The 25,121-nt window shown below is 38.9% G+C and overlaps 1 protein-coding gene and 1 pseudogene across 11 annotated transcripts in view; one reads left to right on the forward strand and one right to left on the reverse strand.

Moving 5' to 3' along the window:
- Positions 1-25,121, reverse strand: part of UBE2W (ubiquitin conjugating enzyme E2 W) — an 85,632-nt gene that overhangs the window by 34,754 nt on the left and 25,757 nt on the right. For 7 of the 11 annotated variants that reach the window (XM_055286533.2, XM_055286531.2, XM_063642836.1 and 4 more), the window contains one exon: positions 5,082-5,173. In XM_055286533.2, coding sequence (XP_055142508.1) covers positions 5,082-5,173 — 92 coding nt within the window. Of the gene's footprint in view, positions 1-5,081; positions 5,174-5,732; positions 5,919-25,121 lie in introns of those variants that run through there. The other 4 variants (XM_063642839.1, XM_063642838.1, XM_055286532.2 and 1 more) reach the window with 4 other exon arrangements.
- Positions 5,823-6,812, forward strand: LOC129486989 (regulator of G-protein signaling 10-like; annotated as a pseudogene).

Here is a 25,121-nt window from a genome sequence, read left to right on the forward strand (position 1 = left end):
AAATACAAAAATTAGCCGGGCATGGTGGTGTGCACCTGTAATCCCAGCTACTCAGGAGGCTGAGGCAGGAGAATCACTTGAACCCGGGAGGTAGAGGCTACAGTGAGCCAAGATCGCGCCACTGCACTCCAGCCTGGGCTACAGAGCAAGACTGTCTCAAAATAAATAAATAAACAAACAAACAAACCTCAAACTAAGGTGCACTGACACCAAAGCCTGTGCTCTTCCTAATTGATTTATACTACCTTATTTTTTCAAAGTACCATTTCTACGATGCTGATATTACGTATTCTATACATTACAACAAACTAAGCAACTGCCTTTCTGATTATTACTGGTGGAAGCCATGGAGAAATACGTATAGACAATGACCACAGAGAACCGTAGCTGTCAGACTTATTTTTTTCATCAACATTCTAAAGAAGATTAACGGGGTAAGGGGAGCTAAACTGACATCATTCCACTTACTCTGATGATTAAGCAAGGCTTTGTACTGCCTTTATCTCTCACTATGTTTCAATTGTTTAATAAAGCCCATTTCTATGGCATCTATGCAAGCCTACTTTGTTTTCACATATAACAATCATAAACATAAATGTGTTGTTATTTATAGTTTACATACTATTCTTATTTTAAGATGGGGTGAAGAATAAGGGATAATGACAGCAAAGATAACAGGGCAGCATTAGAAGCAAAAGTGAATTGAAGTCATTAACAATGCGTTTTTTTTTTTTTTTTTTTTTTTTTTTTTTTGAGACGGAGTCTTGCTCTATCACCCAGGCTGGAGTGCAGTGGCCCGATCTCGGCTCACTGCAAGCTCCGCCTCCCGGGTTCACGCCATTCTCCTGCCTCAGCCTCTCCGAGTAGCTGGGACTACAGGCGCCCACCACCACGCCCGGCTAATTTTTTTTGTATTTTTAGTAGAGACGGGGTTTCACTGTGGTCTCGATCTCCTGACCTCGTGATCCACCCGCCTCGGCCTCCCAAAGTGCTGGGATTACAAGCGTGAGCCACCGCGCCCGGCCCAACAATGCGTTCCTAATTATAGCTCTGTCACTTGTAATTCTTGTACACCTGGGCAATTCTCTTGAACTTTTCGGTTATTAAACTTTCTTGTATTTAAAATACAAGAAAACAAAAGGAAGATAGAAAATACAGTGTTGGGATTCTAGTCATCACCACGCATACTATGAACTTAGGATTATGTAAAATAATAAATGTACCTATTCTCTAAAAGAAATCAGCTACAGTATACAGACTCTTTAAGAGCATGGCTATTCATTTTAAGAATGCACGCTGAGTACCATACATGGTAATAAAAGATACGACCACAGACCCAAGAGACAATATTTTATAGTGAAATTAGACAGTTATAACTGAAGTTATACTGAAGTGGCAGTTCTAGTTAATCTTAACTCGTTGTGTGAGCAAGTTATGTTATCTCTCCAGTTTTAACTACCTCAATAATAAAACAGAAGATAATCACCTCATAGTGTTGTTGGAAAAATAAATGACCCTACATATGTAAAAAACCTAGCACATTCCTGACTCAGTCAATATATGGTAAATTAAATGCAATGCAAAAGCTGCATACAAAACAAAAAAAATCTCTTTATATATTAGGTCCTTCTTAATCTTCAAAATTCCTTTCTTATTTTTCCACCCACATCCACTAGGCAGAGTGATATTCCCAGGAAAAATGGTGGTCTTTCATTCTGTTTATATGGTAATTTTAGGACACACAACATAAATTAACATGTAACCTATACAAACAAGCACAGCTTTTAAAAATAAAGAGCTAAACAAGTATCGCATCAATCCTTTTAATATCTGCATGACATGCAGATACTAACATGAGGTCAAAGGCAGCATAACTTTCAACATAGTGCATGGTACTTTCTTTTTTTTTTTTTGGTACAGAGTTTTGCTCTTGTTGCCCAGGCTGGAGTGCAATGGCATGATCTTGGCTCACTGCAACCTCCGCCTCCTGGGTCCAAGCGATTCTCCTGCCTCAGCCTCCCAAGTAGCTGGGATTACAGGCATGAGCCACCACGCCCGGCTAATTTTTTGTATTTTTAGTAGAGAGGGTGTTTCTCCATGTTGTTCAGGCTAGTCTCGAACTCCCGAACTCGGGTGATCTGCCCGCCTCGGCCTCCCAAAGTGCTGGGATTATAGGTGTGAACCACCGCACCCGGCCTGTGCATGGTACTTTCTAATAACCCTTTTGTTTTGAGACAGGGTCTCACTCTGTCACCCAGGCTGGAGTACTGTGGTGCAATCAGTGCTCACTGCAGCCTTGCTCCTGGGCTCAAGTGACTCCCACCTCAGACTCCCAAGTAGCTGGGACCACAGGTGCACACACCATGCCCAGCCAACTTTTAAATTTTTTCTTTTTTTCAGTAGAGATGGGATCTCCCTATGTTGCCCAGGCTGGTCTTGAACTCCTGGGCTCAAGGGATCCTCCTGCCCTGCCTCAGCCTCTCAAAGCATTGAGATTACAGGCATGAGCCACCATGCCAGGCCTAATAAGTTTCTATTAGTTAAAAAAGTAAGATATGTTCATTGTAGAAACTTCAGAAAAGTATAAATAAAAATCACCCAGTGATAACCACTGTTAACGTTTTTGGGGGTATATTTCATTCTAGTCATTTTGCTGTTTCCTATACCATCGAAGCCTATATGAAATAGCAGCCCAGTACGTGCATTTTGTGCACACTTAAATTACATCAATTTAAACCATCAGGGTTTATGATTCCTATCACAAGCATATGCCCCAGAGTAAGGATGCGATGAGACTACACGTGTTATTCTCTCAGTTAGTCTCAGTTCTTTAACACCTGTGAGTACCCAGTACTCTGTAATTCTAATGTTTAAGCATTAGAATTTTTTTATTTCTTCACACATCATGGTTCTTAATCAAAGACACAACCATCCATTCCACTCTGGAGGAAAAACTGGCTTTGGTGGATTAAAAGAGGATACATACCAGTAAGGTCTTCCTAAAGGATTTTTCAAAAGTAATTATAACTATATAAAATTTTTACCTTACATGCTGACTATAGACTATAATTCAAGTGATGCCATTTCACTGCACTGCCTTGACAAGCCTTTTCCATCTTATTGATATTTACGCTATTCCCAAATTATCCCTAGAATTAGTAATGTTGAAATGAGTATAGTTAGTTCTAAGTCTTTTTCTAGGTCTGTTACTTTCCTAGGATGGTGTGTGGTAGGTCAAACAGGATAGTATTCATATTTTTTTAAGGTCTCAATATATGCGAACAAATTTCTTCCAGAAAATTATTGTTTTTGTGGGTACAAAGTAGGTGTATATATCTATGGGGCACATGAGGTATTTTGATACAAGCACACAATGCATAATAATCACACCAGGGTAAATGGGGTATCCATCACCTCAAGCAGTTATCCTTTCTGTTACAATCCAATTATACTTTTAGTTATTTGAAAATGCACAATAAATTGTTGTTGACTATAGTCACCCTGTTGTGCTCTCAAATACTAGATCTTCTTCATTCTATTTTTTGTACCCATCAGAAAGCTTCTTAATGTGCTTTCATCATCCTCTTTACGGATCTTCCACATCCATATCCACATTTCATATACTCTTAACAATCTGATTCTTTATAAGACTACTTTTATAGCCTAGAAGATGGCACAAAGGTAAAAATCTTATGGTTCATTTACAATAAATTATTTTAAAAGAAAAATTCTTGCCTGACCAATATCTCGATATGATAGGATTTACTCTATAACAAAGGTATTGTTGCTTTGGCTGTTATAATTTGTGGTGTAAGTACCAGGTAATCTATTAAAATGTTTCTATTTTTAAAAATTTAAAACATTCCTTTAATTTTTTATAAATTATTGTGTTGTGTGGTTTCCCCATCCTCCCAAAAAAATAAAGGATGAAAGAAGAAGTAATCTCATTATTATCACTTTCCTTGAGAACTATAGGGACAGCTGTTACAGGATACTCTGAGGTAGGTTAATAAAAGGAGAGAGGAAAAAGATTAAAATGGGATATAATCTGTATCAGGATGAAAAAAGAGTCAGTTTCATTTGTTTAATAATATGCAACAAATGCCACTCTAAATGTATGCTCCATTTTTGGTTGTTTTAGAACAAGAGTTTAATATTTTCTATGTATGATATATACAAAAAATCAGTTTAGAACTCAACAATATTTTTAAGTGATTGTTACAGAGTTAAAGACGTGTATTACATTTTTTTTTTCAAAAGAGTCTATACATCCATGCGTAATATTCTTGTTCTTAAAGCTTTGACCCCTGTCTTAGGTACTGATACAAATGCCAAAGTCAAAGGTACCCAAAACTGTTTCCTCTGAAAGGGTAAGTTATATGAATTTTGGTCACTTTTACTCCCTGGACCTAGACTACACTAAATATTGGCTCATTTGTCCTACAAGTTGGTTTATAGTCAATTTTTATCTTATTGGCTACTTTTCCTTTTCTTTTTAGAGGTTTTTTTTAAGTGGAGGATAAATTATTTTAGACTTCTCCACGATTTCAGAACATTTACCACTGTCTAACAAAATTATTAAATGACTGCTGAGAGTCACACTTTCACTTTGTTGCCCTTCTGTACAGAATGCAACTGATGTTTTTAGGGCATGGGATACCTCTTGACTATTACTCTCTTCATATGCCTAAACAGACACATTTTTAATTTGATAAAACCTCACACCAAACAGTTCTTTAATATTATAGATGAGGATCACTTCATAAACAAAGTCAAACAAAACTTTTAAAAAATGTACCAGATAGTTTAAACAAAACTTTTAAACAAAACTTTTAAAAAATGTACCAAATGTACCAAAGATAGTTTAAAAACAGCTTTACAAATTATGCAACAATGTTTATAACATCATAAAGCAAAATTGATTATATATATAAATGCATAGAATAAGATCTGTTTACTGTATTTACCTCTTGGTGAAAGAGAATGAAATGTGAAAATAATTTTGTAGTTTTAAAAAGTGGGTGAACATTCATACATTATTGGTAATAAAACAAAGAGCACTTTAAAAATTAAATACTTACTGTGTAATTGAATTTTGAACACTCTTTTCATTTAAGGTCATCCCAGGAGGTGGGTCATTTTGCAAAGCCAACAGTTCTTTCTGTAGTCGTTTCTAGAAAAGAACATCAATAATAATTTGTCCTTTTTGAGACTAGGTCTGTGTCACCCAGGTTGGAGTACAGTGGTGTGATCACAGCTCACCACATCCTCAAACTCCTGGGCTCAAGGAATCCTCCCACCTCAGCCTCCCAAGTAGCTTGAGACTACAGATGCACACCACAATCCCCAGCTAATTTTTTTTTTGGTAGGGATGGGGGTCTCGCTTTGTTGCTCAGGCTGGTACTGAACTCCTGGCCTCAAGCAATTCTCCCAACCTCAGCTTCCCAAAGTGCTGAGATTACAAGTGTGAGCTACCACACTCGGCCTATACTTTTAAAAAAACAACATAACATCCTTCCAGTTATCCTTGATAATATCCTTCTACAATCTGAAATCATTAAATTTCCTCCAAATGTTCATACCTTTCTCTTTACTAGCCCCTATATATTCTATACACATATTGCTCAAAATTCGCATAGCCTGTCCTATAATTCACAATCTATTGTCAAACTATTTCAACACTAGAGCTTCCAGACAGCTGAACGTATGGAGTTTCCTAGAGGGTGGCACACCTGGAAAGGAACATGGAAGCTCCACATCCCTTCCCTCATGTATCTCTTCATCTGTATGCATTATAATATTCTTTCCTATAAGCCAGTAAATACATCCATGACAGTAATAGTAGTTCTGGCAGCAGCCACCAGAGCCTCAAGAGCACAGCCAAATGGGTGACTTTCCTGGAGAATCTGCTGGAAGACCTAGAAGGCATGAAAAGATTAAGGAATTTTTTAAAAAGATATTCAATGAAGAAAATATTTTGTTTTGGCTAGCATGTAAAGATTTCTTTGTTTAATGCCACATAAGCAGATACAGGAAAAGCAAAGGAGGTCTACATGACCTTTCTTTCCAGTAAGGCCTCATCATAAGTCAAAAAGAAGCAGTCTTCACTCAACGAAAAGATCCTGGAAGAACCACATCCTCTAATGTTCCAGGAACTCCAGGACTGGATTTTCAATCTCATGAAGTACAACAGCTATAGTAGCTGCTTGAAGTTTGCCTAGGTTTGTTGTTGTTTATTTTTTAAGAGACAGGGCCTCACTCTGTCACTCAGGCAGGCATGCAGTGGCACGATCCTAGCTCACTGCAGCCTGGAACTTCTGGGCTCCAGCCGTCCTTCTGCCTGAGTCTCCTGAGTAGCTAGGACTACAGGTGTGCAACACCATGCTTGGCTAATTAAAAAAAAAAAATTTTTTTTGTAGAGACAGGGTCTCACTATGTTGCACAGGCTGGTCTTAAACTCCTGGCCTCAAGTGATCCTTCCACCCTGCTTTCTCAAAGGATTAAAGGTGTGAGCCACTGTGCCAGCCCTGATTTGCTTTTAAAATACAAGCAAACTGCAAAAGAAGAGAAAGTTCAACCTGATGCTCAAACTACAGCTGGAAAAGCTTCTAGAATTTTTAACAAGAGTTCCCAAAGACTGGAAGATTTATGAAGGAAAGAAAGTAGGCTGCGTGTGGTGGCTCATGAATATAATTTCAGCACTTTGGGAGGGAGAGGCAGGAAAAATGCTTGAGCCCAGCAGTTTGAGACCAGCCTGGGTAACATAGTGAGACCCTGTCTCTACAAAAAAAAAAAAAAAAAAAAAAAAATTAGCCAGGTGTAGGGGCATGCACCTGTACTCCCAGGTACTTCAGAGGATAAGGTAGGAGGATCTTTTGAGCCCAGGAGGCCAAGGCTGCAGCGAACTATAGTTGTACCACTGCACTCCAGCCTAAGTTACAGAGTGAGATTCTGTCTCATACAAAAAAAAAAAAATTAGCCGGGCATGGTGGCGGGCGCCTGTAGTCCCAGCTACTCGGAGAGGCTGAGGCAGGAGAATGGCGTGAACCTGGGAGGCAGAGCTTGTAGTGAGCCGAGATTGCGCCACTGCACTCCAGCCTGGGCGACAGAGCGAGACTCCGTCTCAAAAAAAAATAAAATAAAATAAAGTAAAAAATAAAACAAAAATTAGAATAAAAAATCATAACAAAAAGAAGCAAATCAACTTTCAGGGTTTATAATTGCCTTGTTATGTACAAAAACTGAAAGGTGCAAAACTCTTCAATGGGATATGTGTATTTTATTAACTGCTTGACCAGTAAGTTTTGCATAATGGCTAATCTTACATTAAAAAATAGCTTTGAAGTTTCAGTTCACAAAACAAATTGATTTCTTCCACACTGGAAAAAGTATTTCAACACTGATGCTGTAAAGCAGTTATGACGAATAGGCAGTTACCTATACAACATCAAGACATCATAGCTACTATATTGAGGTTATAGGTCGAGTAGCCATTATCTGAACTGCTTGTGACCAGAACTGTTTCGGATTTACTGGTTGAGCATCTCAAATCTAAAAAGCCAGAACTGAAATGCTCCAATGAACATTGCCTTTGAGTGTCATGTTGCTACTCAAAATATTTCAGATTTTGGAGCATTTCACATTTCAGACTGGGGATGCTCAACCTGCATAAGGTATTAACAGCTTGAGTTAAAGGTGCTTAAAAGTTTTAGCAGTGCTTCCTTGCTGCTTTCTAATTATAAAAGCCATAGTTCGGCTGGGTGTGGTGGCTCATGCCTGTAATCCCAGCACTTTGGGAGGCCAAGGCAGGAGGATCCCAAGGTCAAGAGTTTGAGACCAGCCCTGGCCGATATGGTGAAACCCTACTAAAAATACTAAAAAATTAGCCAGGCGTGGTGGCGCGTGCCTGTAGTCCCAGCTACTCGGCAGGCAGAGGCAGAAGAATCGCTTGAATCCGGGAGGCAGAGGTTGCAGTGAGCTGAGATTGCACCACTGCACTCCAGCCTGGGTGACAGAGTGAGACTCCATCTCAAAAAAAAAAAAAAAAAAAAAAAAAAAAGCCATAGTTCTCCATAATCCTTAAAGAATGTCAGAGAAACTCTAAAAGTAACCCTTTATGCAAAAAGCCTTCGAAAATTTTATGCTTTGTGATGAGAATGAAATAAGAAAAAAGAAAAGAAAATATTAATAAAATTTTAAATGATTTTATATGTATAATTTCAAAAAATTTTAAAGTAATTTTAATATATAATGATCACCTGCACATAGTTTAATATTTCAAGGTTATTGTTAATGAACATCATTTATAGTAGAACATCAGAATACAACATTCTGATGTTGTATGATCTGAGATATGTTAAGGTTTTCTTCCTACATACTAGGTATCCCAAAATGGCTATGTATTTTGCATACTTATTTGTACAGCTTTTATTGTATACCTCTTCCCTTGTTATCAGTGAACATGCTTTTTCAGTGTACAACCAGGCAAAAACAAAACAAAACAAAACACAGTAGTCTCTAATTTATGAATTTTAAAACCAAATAACTAATGTTATTAAAATTGCATGCAAGATTATAGAGTCTTAACATGACTTTTTTTCAGAGACAGGGTCTCGCTATGTTGCCCAAGCTGGAGTACACAGGTGCAATCCCACTACTGACTGGCATGGGAGTTTTGACCTGCTCTGTTTCTGACCTGGATCGTTCACCCCTCCTCCTGAGACAACCTGGTGGTCCCTCGCTCCCAAGAGGTCACCATATTGATGCCGAACTGAACGTGGACACCCAATCGACATAATGCACGACAGCCCAGAACTCCTGCTGCAGCTTTCCAAATAGCTGGGACAACAGGCACTGCCACTATACCCAGCAAAAGTCTTTTCTTAAAGTGAAGAAGACAAGTATGGATATCTGTTCATTTCTTAAGAGTTCTCTGCTTAAAAATTGGTTTTTGTTTTTTCTGGACAATGAACTGTTACTATCAGTAAGTAATGTTTCGAGGTCTTTTCAATTTATGACACTTAAAATAAGCTTAGCCATCCAACACCACTACAGATAGAAAACTGTGTTGTGAATCATTGTAATGGACTTTAAATTTGCTTAAATAATTTGTTTTGAATAAAGACAAATTTATGCAAATTTCTACATTAGAACAAGGTTTTAATTATTTTCTACTGATATTCACAAATGAGGGTTCTGTGATCACGTACATTTTTTTAAAAACTGGGTTAAAGAACTGGCTTCTTCAACAGAACTTTCCATATACTAACTTGTACAGTCAATGTCCAAAGGGAAGAAAAGATGACATGAAGAGGTTTCCAAAAATAGCTGGGCACAGTGATGCATGCCTGTAGTCCCAGCTACTCAGGGGGCTGAGGCAGGAGAATTGTTTGAGTCTAGAAGTTGGAGTCCAGCCTGGGCAACACAGCAAGAACTTGTCTCTAATAAAATTAAACAAGGCCAGGCATAGTGGCTCAAGCCTGTAATTCCAGCACTTTGGGAGGTCAAGGAGCATGTAATGCCTGAGGTCAGGAGTTCAAGACTAGCCTGGGCAACATGGCGAAACCCCGTCTCTACTACAAATACAAAAATTAGCTAGGAGTGGTGGCATGCGCCTGTAATCCCAGCTACTCGGGAGGCTGAGGCACAAGAATAGCTTGAACCCAGTATTCACACAAGGGTGTGAATACTAGGACCTTTAGAGTTTGTTGGGAATTATCTTGAAAGTTGGCTATCCCAGGTCCCTTCCTTTGTGGAGATGAAAGAAGTCTAAGGGTTGGGAGAAACTTTTTTTTTTTCTATAGAACCCTTTACCATTATGTTCAGGAGACCAGGGTAAAGTTCTCAAGGCGGAGGTTGCAGTAAGCCTAGATCACGCGAATGCACTGCAGCCTGGGCTACAGAGCAAGACTCCATCTCGATAAAATAAAATAAACAAAAAACACTCAACAACAACAAAGAGGTTTCCAAAGATAATAGAACCCTTTGAGTATAGAGTGTCTCAAGCCTTGTTTCAAGGACCATATTTTGGGAAACACTGCTGCGGAAATCTTCCAGATCTTGAGAACTTTACTAAGTCAAGAAGGATAATCCTTCTTAGCAGAAGAAGCAAGAATATAAAGGAGAATCAATCTGCATAACTACCAAGCGAAACACAAGACAACAAAAGCAAACTAAACTAAAAAAGCGCTTTATTGGTATAATTATCCCTGGTCTCCTGAACATAATGGTAAAGGGTTCTATAGGAAAAAAAAAAAAGTTTTCAAGCCTTAGACTTCTTTCATCTCCACAAAGGAAGGGACCTGTGATAGCCAACTTTCAAGATAATTCCCAACAAACTCTAAAGGTCCTAGTATTCACACCCTTGTGTAGTTCCCTCCCTCAGAGTTGATCTGTGTGACCAATGGAATACAGCAGAAATGGCGTGTCACTACCAAGATTAGATTGTTTTAAAAACTATGGTTTCTGTGGCCACGCGCGGTGGCTCACGCCTGTAATCCCAGTACTTTGGGAGGCCGAGGCGGGTGAATCACCTGAGGTCAGGAGTTCGGGACCAGCCTGACCAATATGGTGAAAACCCGTCTCTACTAAAAATACAAAAAATCAGCTGGGCGTGGTGGCATGCGTCTGTAATCTCGGCTACTTGGGAGGCTGAGACAGGAGAATTGCTTGTACCTGGGAGGTGGAGGTTGCAGTGAGTCAAGATCAAGCCGCTGCACTCCAGCCTGGGTGAGAGAGTGTGACTTCGCCTCAAAAAACAAACAAAACAAAAAACTATGGTTTCTGTCTTGGGTAATTCTCTCTCTCAAATCACTTGCCCTGGAGGAATCAAGCTATCATGTTGAGAACAGCCTAATTCAGAGGCCTTCATAGTGAGGAACTGAAACCTCCTACCAATAACCACGTGAATGATTTGTAGGCAGATCCTTCAATTCAAGTCAAGCTTTCAGATGACTACTGCCTTAGCCAGTACCTCACTTGCAAACTCAAGAGGGACCCTAAGCCAGAATCAAACAACTACGCCTCTGATTTCTGACCCTCGGAACTGTGAAATAACATTTGTTGTTTTAAATCGCTGAGTTTAAGGGTTTGTTACGCACTGATAGACAATACAGGACCACTGCTCCATCCTCCCCTTCATCCCAGAAGGGACTGTCATCTACTTCCTCATCAATATCACTAAGTCACCATCTAAGACATTCACTGGACCATGTTTTTTTACTGAGGGAGTGGAATTATTACATTAAAAAAAGACAATTCATGCCAGCCCCCAGCCTTCTTAGCTACTAGGCAATAAACTGCCTTGCGTATTCACATCCCCTGAAATAGAAAGAGAGAAGGGCCAGCATTTGGGGGGTTAAATGAGTACATACTACACTCACAAATAAAACATTTTTAAAAAAGATACAAAGAATGAAAGGTCAAGCAATGTGTAGTATCTGTTCTGCAGATTCACAAAAACAGGGAATTCACCCTTAGTTGTATTCTTCCCAGAACAACAGTTCATTAGACAGGGCAGGAAAAATCCTGAAGTCGTGATCCTAAAAAACTAGTTCTAAGTTTCCCAAATGTAGACATACAAGAGCTGAAAGAAAATGATTTAAAGAGTTGCATGTAAAGATAAATGAAAATTCACATTTTGTTTGTAAATATGAAGACAGTAAGACCTTTTAGAGGTCATACAATTCAGAAAGCTATAATCACATGAGGCTGCATTCACCTATAAATTAAGACAAAGTATTAACAAATTTGGTAAGAAACACTAGTATTTAGGATAGAACACTTGCTAAAGGTATGACACCACCGGCTTATAAAACCATCATGGCCATACTGGCCTGCTTTCCCAAGTGGGAGGGAAAATGGCAGCTACAGATTGAGATAACTACAAAATGGAAAATAACTGCAGAATGTTAAGTACTGTAAGTAAAGCAGCAGAAACACCCAGAAACCATGGGGGAAAAGGGAGAAGAGGACATGAGAAATTAGTGTTCCAGTGGTTCATAGCCAAATATTACCCTTGTCTGTCCCTAAATTGGTGAGGTATGGGAAAATTAACCACAAATATACTACTCTCCTCTGAATCTAAGACACGCCATCAATTGTAAGATGCATCATCATTTTATGTGTCACTAGGAAAGAAAAACTGCTGCCAATTAAACAATGACACACCATCAATAACACATATCCTGATTTGAAAGATGTTAAAATATGGAAAAAGTGCATTTAAAAAAATGAAGTGGGTCGGGTGCGGTGGCTCATGCCTGTAATCCCAGCACTCCAGGAGGCTGAGGCAGGTGCATCACCTGAGGTCAGGAGTTTGAGATCAGCCTGGCCAACATAGAGAAACCTTGTCTCTACTAAAAACATAAAAATTAGCCAGGCGTGGTGGCATGTGTCTGTAATCCCAGCTACTCAGAAGGCTGAGGCAGGAGAAATGTTTGAACCCAGGAGGCAGAAGTTCCAGTGAGCCAAGATCGTGCCACTGCACTCAAGTTTGGGCAACAGATTAAGACTCTTGTCTTAAAAAAAAAAACAAAAAACTATGAAGTGGTATTAAAGAGTTTAATTTTCCTAAGTCTACTGAAAAATAAAACTTCAACTATGTTTCTGAGTAAATTTTTTAAACTGATTTAAAAATACATACTTTGTAGAGACAGGTTTTAGGCCCGGGCTGGTCTCAAGTGATCCTCCCACCCCAGCCTCCCAAAGTGCTAGGATGACAGGCGTGAGCCATTGCACCCCCAGCCCTGAGTAAATTTAATAACTGATTCTTATCTTGGTATTTAACACCTACCCCAAAACACATGACTTCAGTAAATCTTTAAATATGCACTTTATTCCCAGAATTTGCATAGGAGTGCACAGACATCTATCCTCCCAGGGCGAAAAGGCCTAAAGTTATTTGCAAAAGAATCTCATTCCAGAAGAGACTGTTTCCTTTTTTTAAATTCTTCCATCCAAAAAAGCCAGTCAGGTCCAGAATGTAAATGTTTTGAAGCCATCTCAAATCTGGAGAAAACCTGAAAACTCTAGCCCTTATCTTGTGTTGGTTCAAGTCTGCAAAGCGCCCAAGAATCTGAGCTCTTCTAAGATACCCAAGTAGGTTTACAAATTCAGTAAGAAGGATTCTGATACATCTAAATACCGCAAGAGACAAATGATTACAAACTTTCAGAACTGGCTCGGCTTTTCAGTGGTTTTATAGTCCAGCTAGCAGCCAGCTCCCTTTCTCTCCTTCCTCATCATAAAAATAAATGATATGAAACCATGCTAATTTATTCCTTTTTTTTTCCCCTGGTAAGAAAATCACTGACAAATTCCATAATTAACTATTGTCAACGTCAATGTATTGGGACATACCACAAAATGGAATGCCAGATCTGTATGTCATAATACCTTGGTTGAAAATCTCTACTCTAGATCACTACAGCAGCCTGGGATATGTGACCCTGAACTTAAGAGTGACACCAGCCCAGGCACAGTGGCTCACACCTGTAATCCCAGCACTTTAGGAGGCCAAAGCAGGAGAATTACTTAAGCCCAGGAATTCGAGACCAGCCTGCACAACAGAGTGAGACCACGTTTCTAAGGAAAGAAAAAGAGATGACACGGGTTCAGTTCCTAAACCTTTTTTCTGCTTGAATGCATGTGAAGGATTATTCCTGAAATTTACTCTCCCCTATGACTGGGACTTACTACATGGGTTGAGGAGAAAATTTATGTAACATCAAAAGGATACCCACTTCTCCCTATTTTGCACTGTCACCTCTCCAAGAATCACTGTAAAGCTTGCTTCACCTCAAAGGTCAATCAGATGTTTGCACAGGACTGTAACCTTTGTAATATCACTTCAGCCTCTGATTGACTGCTTTCTGCAACTAATCAGACTGTGGGCCACCACTTCGTTTACATGAAGTGAACACCAAGTGGCCAATGGGAAACCTCTAGGGGGTATCTGGACCCAAGAAGATTCTGTATCTGGGGCCCTTAAGCGGCTGCTCTGGCCACTCCAACCCTGTGGAGTGTACTTTCATTTTCAATAAAGCTCTGCTTTTGTTGTTTCATTCTTTCCTTGCTTTGTTTGTGCATTTTGTCCAATTCTTTCTTCAAAACGCCAAGAACCTGGACACCCTCCACCGGTAACAAATGCCCATATTTACATATTAGTTTAAATTTGCTATTTCAGAGAGCTGAGATGATAGGTATATCAGTACTGAAAAAGCACTACTACTTAGTTCTTCAGTAGGGAACATTACTGTTTAGAATGAATACTACATCACATGAAATGCTCCTGGTTATTTTGAATCATGGAAGACATTTTTTAAAAATGCTCCTAGTTTAAAAAAAAAATATTTTGGCACATTGGCTCACACCTGTAATCCCAGCACTTTGAGATGCCAAGGTGGGTTAATCATTTGAGGTCAGGAGTTTGAGACCAACCTGACCAACATGGTGAAACCCCATCTCTACTAAACAAAATTACAAAAAATCAGCCGGGCATGGTGGCACATGCCTGTAATTTCTGCTACTCGGGAGGCTGAGGCAGGAGAATTTCTTGAACCCAGGAGGCAGAGGTTGCAGTGAGCCGAGATCGCGCCACTGCACTTCAGCCTGGGCGACAGCACAAGACTCCACCTCAAAAAAAAAAAAAAAAAAAAAAAAAAACCCACAAGTATTTAAAATAGCATCTTAAATAGCTCATTCATTTCTTTTTTGGTTTAGTTTTTTTTTTTTGAGACAGAATCTTGCTCTGCCACCCAGGCTGGATGGAGTACAGTGGTGCAATCTCGGCTCACTGCAGCCTCTACTTCCTGGGCTCAAGCGATTCTCATGCCTCAGCCTCCCAAGTAGCTGGGAATCATGGCATGCATCACTACATGTGGCTAAATTTTGTATTTTAAACATGGTGAGACAGGGTTTCACCATGTTGGCCAAGCTGGTCTCGAACTCCTGGCCTCAAGTGATCCACCTGCCTTGGCCTCCCAAAGCACTGGGATTACAGGTGTGAGCCACCGTGCCTGGCCAAAAGCTCATTCATTTTTCTTTTTTTTCCCCCCCAAGAAGGAGTCTTGCTCTGTCGCCCAGGCTGGAGTGCAGTGGCATGATCTCGGCTCACTGCAAGCTCTGCCTCCCAGGTTCACACCATTCTCCTGCCTCAGCCTCCTGAGTAGCTGGGACTACAGGTGCCTGCCATTATGCCTGGTTAATTTTTTGTATTATTAGTAGAGACGCGGTTTCACCATGTTAGCCAGGATGGTCTCTATCTCCTGACCTCCTGATCCGCCTGCCTTGGCCTCCCAAAGTGCTGGGATTACAAGCATGAGCCACCACACCCGGCCAAAGCTCATTCATTTCCGAATTAGTTTGGCTTCTAGGCTAATTCATTTCTGAAAGTATTATCCCACATTAACACATGTTGAAAATTAAAGCACAAAAAATTCAAATGATACTCTTGTGGTTATGAGTCAAAACTGGAAGAACAGAATATATCCCTCTGAGATGCTAATAATGGCAAAATATCAACCAAGAAATTGATAAAATTCCTTACTTTGTAAAACTTACTTTCCAGTGAGGGAAGAGATAGTCAATAAATAAAAACAAAGCAAGTAAGTATCCAGTTGTTCTTTTGTATCCTCAGGAGCTTGATTCCAGCCCTGCCCCTTTTGCATACCAAAATCCACATATCCCAGGGGCTGAACCTGCATACAGATAAAAGTCAATTCTCCGATACTCAGGTATAAAATGCTGGCAATTGGGGGAAAAAAATCTGCATAGAAATGGACCCACAGAGTTCAAACTGTTGTTTCAAGGCTCTACTGTACTATATATTAAAATATGAAGAAAAAGCAAATTAAGGGGATGGGGGAGGCATAGAGGTCTCACATTTTGTAAAGTTTTATCTCAAGTTGACACTTTGAGAAACTATCCTAAAGGGTAGAAATCCTCATTCAGGGAAGTTAAAAGTACAAACAAGAGAAGAAAAAAACATTAAAAATGTGGGAATATACAATGGTTGCTAATACAACTGTATATAAAATGACCAAGAATGTTTTCTCCAATTTTATCTAACAACCAACTAAAGATGGAAGATTAAAAATAGGAGCGCATGATGGAAAAAATAGGAACACCATACACATTAATATTAATAGCACTGCACCAATAAGTTGATATTATTTTTCCCTAACAACATTAAGAAACAATTTTAATAGTGGCCATTTCTCCTTTCAGAGGGAAATGTGAGGCAACGAATTAGCTTTATTATTATTTTTTTAAACAGAACTAAACTCACGCAGAGTAAGGAAGCATTTTCTCTCCTACTGAATTCTGATGACATTTCTAACAGTTACTTATTAAAACTGTTTTCCCTTTCAGGAAAGAGAATGCAATGTAGGTATTCGTTCTTAGTTTAAGCTAAACTTTTTAAAAGTCTGACAGAAATGAAAAAAGTGTCAGGACTTAATGGTTTCTGCTCATAAGAGCCCACAGCCCACAAAAGGAGACAAATGTGCCAATAATTTCTCCATGCTTTCAGAGTACAGTAGTGTCCAAAAGAAGAGTGGTGAGAGGAGAAAAACCAGGACTGTGGTATGCACAAAGCCAAGGAAGAATATGTCTCAAGGACTAACCAGACTTTCTTTTCCAGCACAATGGCAGAGTATACACCCCGGATAATTACAGAGAAAGCAAAGACAAAGTGAACGCAGGAACTCTGCAATGTAAGGATTAGGACTGGATTTTGCCATGGAGATTTCAAACAAATCCAATAGCAAAACCAAAGTGAAGATGCTAACAGAGCAGCTACCTGAAACTATGATCCCTCAATGTAAAGGTGAACAAGAAAATGGGCAAAGAGACAACAATGAAATTTGCCTACTTTAAACTTAGCAATGGGTGAAGGAAGAAAAAAATTCTCCCCTGAAATTTCATAACCTCAACCCACAAGGATTCATAGCTGAATTCCTGCTACCTGAGAACATTAAGCAAGGATTTAATCAAAAGTAGTCCAGGAAGTAGTGGCCTCAAGGCAACCGGCAGAAACGAACACAAATGTAAGTCCTGGAGAAATTCAAGTTCTATCCTTTGAGGCAACAATTTCACTACTCAGAATCGTAGAAAGATACATATAAAATAGCTTCACTGTAAACAAAATCTAGAAATATATATCTATCAATAGGTAAATTACACAAATTATAGCATAGCAACTAAGACTATGCAACTGTTAAGAATGACGTGGGGCCGGGTGCGGTGGCTCACGCCTGTAATCCCAGCACTCTGGGAGGCCGAGGTGTGTGGATTACGAGGTCAGGAGATCGAGACCATCCTGGCTAACATGGTGAAACCCCGTCTCGACTAAAAATACAAAAAATGAGCCAGGCGTGGTGGCGGGCACCTGTAGTCCCAGCTACTCGGGAGGCTGAGGCAAGAGAATCGTGTGAACCCAGGAGGCGGAGCTTGCAGTGGGCAGAGATGGTGCCACTGCACTCCAGCCTGGGTGACAGAGGGAGACTCAGTCTCAAAAAAAAAAAAAAAAAAAAAAAAATGACGTGGGCGTGAGTACTGACAAAAAAATAAACAACTCCAAAACATACTGAAATAAAGGAAAAGCAAGCCTCAAAAATACATGTAATTTAGTTAAAATAAAAGAGATGTAATTACACAAACATATAAATGGATACAAAGGACCAAAAACACATTCAATTATTTTGTACTCAGTGGAGAAAGAGGACATACTGTTCGCACTACATACCTTTATATTATTTGGCTGTTTTACAAAAATGTAGAAGTGTATTTTTTATATAATTAAAAAATAACTCCATGGGTGATGAAAACACATTCACTGAAAAACATATATACAAACATTCATAGCAGCATTATTCATAATGCCAAAAAACAACCCAAATGCCTACTAACTGAAGAATGAACAAAATGTTACAACCATGCAATGGAATATTATTTCGCCTTCAAAAAGAATGAAGTACTGACTCATTTTACAACACAAATGAACCTCGAAAACATTATGATGTTTTTGAATGAAGCCAGTCACAAAAGACCACATATTGTATGATATCACTGATATGAAATGTCTATAATAGGCAAATCTGTAGAGACAGAAGGTAAGCTGGTGGTTGCCAGGGGCTGGGGAAAGGATAATGGAGAGTGACTACTTACGGACACAAAGGTTGCTTTTTGGGCATGATAAAGATGTTCTAAAGTTAGATTATGGGTATGGTTGCACAACAGAGTAAATAAATTTAAATTATTGAGTATAGAAATGGGACTATTTTATGGCATGTAAATTACATCTAAATAAAAATTTTTTCACCCAGCACAATGGCTTGTGCCTGTAATCCAAACACTTCTGGAGGCCAAGGCAGGAAGATCACTTGCAGCCAGGTGTATAATACCAACCTGGGCCACACAGCAAGACCACATCTCTACAAAAAAATAAAAAATTTGCCCGGCATGGTGGTGGTATGCGCCTGTAGTCCTAGCTACTCCGGAAACTGAGGTGGAAAGATTTCTTGAGCCCAGGAGTTCAGGTTATAGTGAGCTATGATCTAGCCACTGCACTCCAGCCTGAGTGACAGAGAGAGACCCTGTCTCTTTAAAAGAAAAAAGGAAAACCTCAATGAGTAAAGAAACTAAACACAGGTGAAGAAAGAATTTCTACTTAGGAAGATGGTCTGAAGAAATTACCCAGGATATAACTCAGAGAAATAGATAATGAAAACATGAAAGAAAGGTAGACAGACCAAAAAAAAAAAAAAAAATTAGAGAACAGAAAGCAACATTTTCTATAAATGTTTCTTAAATAATAATGCTTGGTGGTGCATGCCTGTAGTCCCATCTACTCGGGAGGCTGAGGCAGGGGAATCGCTTGAACCCGGGAGACAGAAGTTGCAGTGAGTCAAGATTGTGCAACTGCACTTCAGCCTGGCGATAGAGCAAGACTCCATCTCAAAAAAAATAATAGTAACAACAATAATAATAATGCCTGAGAATCTCCCAGAATTGTTAAAGACATCAGCCTTCAGGTCAATGAAGCCCAATTAATTCTAAGCAGCATAAGGAGAAGAAATCCAAACTTACACATCACTGTGAAAGCATAAAACACCAATTAAAAAGAACTAATTCTAATGCCATACACAAAAGACAGATTACCTACAAAGTTATAGAAATTAGAAGGCTACCATTTTAAGAACAATGATGTCAGCACTAGAAATCAGTAAAAATATATTTTATGTAAGTAAAACTAACCGCCAATTTAAACTCCTATACCAAGCAAAACTAAGTTTAAAAAAAAAAATGGATGAAATAAAGATACGTGCAGACAAAACAGTTTACTACCAACAGTAACCAACAAAAGATTAAATCCTGAATTCCTTCTGGAAAATGATCCCAAGGGACAGATCTGAGATGAAAGAATGGTGGGCAGATACTTAAAGTGTGTACATCTAAACAGTGAATAAAACAATACAGGCCCACAGTTCCTTATGAAACAGCTCTTGGATGGGCACAGTGGCTCACACCTATAATCCCAGAACTTTGGGAGGCTGAGGCAGGTAGATCACCTGAGGTCAGGAGTTCGAGACCAGCATGACAAACATGGTGAAACCTCGCCTCTACTAAAAATACAAAATTGGCCAGGCGTTGTGACTGATGTCTGTAGTCCCAGCTACTCAGAAGGCTGAGGCAGGAGAATCGCTTGAACCTGGGAGGCAGAGGTCGCAGTGAGTCAATATTGCGCCACTGCACTCCAGCCTAGGCAACAAGAGCGGAACTCCAGCTCAAAAAAAAAAAAAAAAAAAAAAAAGAAAAAGAAAAAACTCTTTGGGGCAGATGTTTCAAAATTAAAAATTTTTTAGATTTAAAAAAAGTTTATAAAGCAGCACGCCACCAAACACATTAGTACTCAGCACTAAAATATGTGAATACTTAACAATATACAGGATTTTTAGGAATACTGCAATCTAATGCCCCAAGGTCACAGGCTTTGCCACCAGGAAAGTTTATGACCAACTTACAAAAAAAATTTTAGTTTTTAGATCTTTTTTAAATTTTGGATGTGATAAGAATATGAGCACAAAATGTCTAATTTGTAAAACAAAACAAGATAGAACGAAATTACAAGGCATTCAACACATAAATTTGGAAGCAGGTGATGGGGAATTAAAGCATTTTAAGGCCGTACTATTTAAGAAGAGTACAAACATGCAGATAAACTTTAGATTATAATAAGTATGTATGTTAAATTAGCTACCATAATGGCTACAAATCATTAACATAAAAAACTAACTGGGCCGGGTGCAGTGGCTCAAGCCTGTAATCCCAGAACTTTGGGAGGCCGAGGCGGGTGGATCACGAAGTCTCAGGAGATTGAGACCATCCTGGCTAACAAAACCCCATTTCTACTAAAAATACAAAAAATTAGCTGGGCGTGGTGGCACACACCTGTAATCCCAGCTACTTGGGAGGCTGAGGCAGGAGAATCGCTTGAACCAGGGAAGCAGAGGTTGCAGTGAGCCAAGATTGCGCCACCGCATTCCAGCCTGGGCGACAGAGTGAGACTCTGTCTCAAAAAAAAAAAAAAAAAAAAAAAAAAAAAAACCCAACTAACCAAACAGAAAAATAAGCAAAAGTCTATAATTTACAATTCACAAAAACACTATAATGGCCAATAAAAACAGGAAAAGAAACGCAACCTCACTGGTTATCAGATAAATGCAAATTAAAGCCACACTACAATAAGTAATGGTTAACATTCAATAAACTGATTAAGACTAGCTTGGTAAGTATGTACAGGAACTGAAGCTCTCATACATGGCTGGTAGAAGTGTAAACCAGTAAACAATTTTATAAAACTATTTGCTATTTTTTTGTAAACTTGGATATAGACATATGCTCTCACCCACCAATTCCATTCCAAGGTATACCTAGCAAATACGTTCAACAAAACACAGGTACAAGGAGGATGTTTATAGCAGCATTATATGTGACCAGGCCCAAATAAGAAAAAACTCAAGTGTCCATCATCAACAGTAAAATGAGTATATTGCGGCCGGGCGCTGTGGCTCACACCTGTAATCCCAGCACTTTGGGAGGCCGAGGCAGGTGGATCACCTGAGGTCAGGAGTTCGAGACCAGCCTGGCCAACGTGGTGAAATCCCGTCTCTACTAAAAATACAAAAATTAGCCAGGCATGGTGGCAGGCACCTGTAATCCCAGCTACTCGGGAGGCTGAGGCAGGAGAATTGCTTGAACCCAGGAGGTGGAGGTTGCCAGGAGCCGAGATCGTGCCATTGAACTCCAGCCTAGGCAACAAGAGTGAAACTCTGTCTCAAAAAAAAAAAAAAAAAAAAAAAAAAAAAAAAAAAAAAAAAAAAAAAAAAAAAAAAAAAAGCTGGGCACCACGGCTCACGCCTGTAATCCCAGCACTTTGGGAGGCTGAGGCGGGTGGATCACCTGAGGTCGGGAGTTCGAGACCAGCCTGACCAATACGGAGAAACCCCATCTCAACTAAATATACAAAATTAGCTGGGTGTCGTGGCGCATGCCTGTAATCCCAGCTACTCGGGAGGCTGAGGCAAGAGAATCGCTTGAACCTGGGAGGCCGAGGTTGCAGTGAGCCAAGATCATGCCAATTGCACTCCAGCCTGGGCAAAACTCTGTCTCAGAATAAATAAATAAATAAATAAATAAATAAATAAATAAATAAATGGTAAACTGTATATTCATACATGGCAATAAAAGTGAATTACTACAACACAGATCATAGATCTCACAAATTAATGTGAGCAAATGATGTCAGACAAAAAAATAAATACACAGTATAATTTCATTTATGTAAAGCTCACAAACAGGCAAAAGCAATCTACAGTATTAGAATCAGAATGTAAGCTGGGCATGGTGGCTCATGCCTGTAATCCCAGAACTCTGGGTGGCTGAGGTGGGAGGATAGCTTTCCAGGAGTTTGAAACTAGCCTGGGCAACAGAGGGAGACCATGTTTCTACAAATAATAAAAAAATTAGCCAGGTATGCTGGTGTGTGCCTGTGGTCTCAATTACTCAGGAGACAGGAGACTAAGGTGGGAGGAACACCTAAGCCTAGGAATTGGAGGCTGCCATGAGCTGTGATCTCACCACTGCACACCAACAGGGGTGACAGAGTGAGATCCTGTCTCTAAAGAAAAACAAAGAAGAAATCAGGATGTGATTATCTTTAGGAGAGGGAGGAAGTAGTGCTTAGGAATGGACATAAGGGAGGCTTCCAAGGTGGAGCTACCATTCTATTTTTTTATGTATGGTGATTACAAAGGTGTATTCACTTTGTGAATATATGAACTTTACATGTAGATTTGTGCATTTTCCTGTTTGTTGTATTTCAGTAAAAACATGTATCAAACTGATCTAAAATTGACTGTGGTGATAGTTGCATAACTCCACGAATATATTAAAAGTCATTTTAAATGGATGAGTATGTTATGTGAATTATTTCACAATAAAGCTGTCAACAAAAGCAAAAAAAGTTTATTAAACAAAAAAAGAAAAAGCAAATATGGAAAATGTTAATTTTTGAATCTACACAAAAGCTAGGTGTTACACTGTTTCTTTCTACTTTTCTGCACGCTTCAGATTTTTCATAACAAAGTTTTCAATAAAAAATAACAGTAAAATAAATGCAAAAAAAACAGCTAAAGTAACATCTAAAAAAAATTGTAGGCCAGGAGCGGTGGCTCACTCTTGTAATCCCAGCACTTTGGGAGGCCAAGGCAGGTGGGTCACCTGAGGTCAGTTCGAGACCAGCCTGGCCAACGTTTCTACTAAAAATACAAAAATCAGCTAGGCATGGTGGCAGGTGCCTGTAATCCCAGCTACTTGGGAGGCTGAGACAGGAGAATCGCTTGAACCCCAGAGGCAGAGATTGTAGTGAGCCAAGATCGCGCCACTGCATTCCAGCCTGGGCAAGAAGAGCAAAACTCCATCCCCAAAAAATAAATAAATAAATAAATAAATTGTGTGGAACTTCCAAACTAGTAGAGGTAGAAAAAATAGAATGAGAAAACAGAAAAACAAACCAATCCAAAATAAGGAAAGACACAGACATAGGAAGACAAATGAAAAGCACTTAAAAGGAAAGAAATAAATCCTATTATATCAGTTACTCATTAAAAATTGGACTAAGTTCTTTAGTAAACAGTAAAGAATATTAGATTGGTTAAAAAGTATAGTTATTTGAGATTTTTAAAAAGATATTACTAAAATGTTAACAGCACAGAAAGGTTCAGAGTCAAAAGATAGAAAAAAGATACTAGGATAAGTTTTAAGAAACAAAGCTGGCATTGTTATGTTAATATCAAGTGAAACAAACGTTAAGGCCAAAAATAATAAAAGATAGAGAATAACTATATAATGATACAGTCACCATGAGCATAAAACCTGTATACACTTAATAACAACCTCAAAATAGATAAGCAAAGGACAATCTACAAGTCTATCTTCATAGATTTTAGTAACACCTCTCAAAGTAATGAACAGCTCAAGCAGACCAAAAAGCAAACAAAAGGATAACTGAATCGAGAAAAAACAGTCAAAAGTTAACAGGCATTTAATAGAAGAGCCACAAATGCCCCAAAACACATACAATTATACTCAATTATTCTTATTAGCTAAGGAAATATAATAGAACCGTAAGGAGTATCTTTCACCAAAATAAGTCAAGTGTTGGGAAGAATGTGGTATCCCTGGAACTCATGTACTACCAGTAAGAGCATAAACTGATGTAATTACTTTGGAACAGGATGGCATTAATCTAGTAAAATGGAACAGACATGCCATAACCCAGCACTTGCATTTGTAGGTCAATACCCTAAGAGAAAACCATGAAAATGTGTTACAACATTTAAACCAGCACTGTTCATAACATGTTAGGAGTAAAATTGATCAAGTGTGATAGTTTATACCATGAAATACTACTTACTTAGCTTTAAAAATATACTGCTATCATATAATCTTGAAATGATAAAAGTCAGAAAGAATTACTAACAGTATGAGTCCATTTACCTAAAGTTTAAAAACAAAATATATTGTTTAAAGTAAATATAAGGAAAAATAAAGGATCACAAACATAAAATCCAAGACAGCAATTTACTGTGGGAAGGAAGTAGTGAGGTACAATCGGCAGGACATTAAAAAAAAAACAAAAAACAGGACACAGAAGGGGCTTCAAAGGTAATGGCAACTTTTATTCCTTAAGCAATGTGAATATTTTATAAATATTCTTTAAAATATTCACCTATGATTTCCATTTTTATATTTTTATTTAACTTTTTTTGAGACAGGGTCTCACTCTGTTGCCCAGGCTGGAGTACAGTGGCGCAATCTTGGCTTAATGCAACCTCTGCTTCCTGGGCTCAGGTAATCTTCCCACTTCAGCCTCCCACGTAGCTGGAAACACAGGCACGCACCATCACACCCTGCTAATTTTTGTAGAGCTAGGGTTGCGCCATGTTGCCCAGGCTGGTCTTGAACTCCTGGGCTCAAGTGATCCTTCCACCTCAGCCTCCCAAAGTGCTGAAATTATAGGTGTAAGACACCATGCCCAGCCTCACCTATGATTTTTAAGTTCTTCTGTATGCATGTTTCATTATCTTTTTTTTTTTTTTTTTGGACACTCTTAAATTTGACTGTGAAGGGAAAGAGCAACAGGGTGGTAGCAGAACTGAGGCAGAGACAGGTGTTTGTTAGGAGAAACTTCTGCATATGTAAATATTGCAGAGAAGGATAAAGGTGAGAGAAAGGTGGTGATAAATGAAATTGTAAAATATCTGAGAAAGAAGAGATCAGCTAGATGCTGAGTACAGAATTAGAGACTTTACAAGGGATTGTGTTTTCAACGGGTGTTACTCCATACAGGAAAAAATATACATTTTTAAAAATTAAAATCACCCCTTAATCTCACCATGCAGTGATCTCCTTAGGGCAGTGATTTTTCTTTCCATGAATCTGTATTTTCTAATATTCAACAATAAACATGTGTAAAATATTTTTTTAAATAAAAATGTGATCATGCTGACAACAATGTGGCAGATGTACTGGAAGTTAAGACTGAAGGCAGGGAAGAC

The sequence above is a fragment of the Symphalangus syndactylus genome, chromosome 7 (assembly GCF_028878055.3).
Source record: "Symphalangus syndactylus isolate Jambi chromosome 7, NHGRI_mSymSyn1-v2.1_pri, whole genome shotgun sequence".
NCBI lineage: Eukaryota > Metazoa > Chordata > Mammalia > Primates > Hylobatidae > Symphalangus > Symphalangus syndactylus.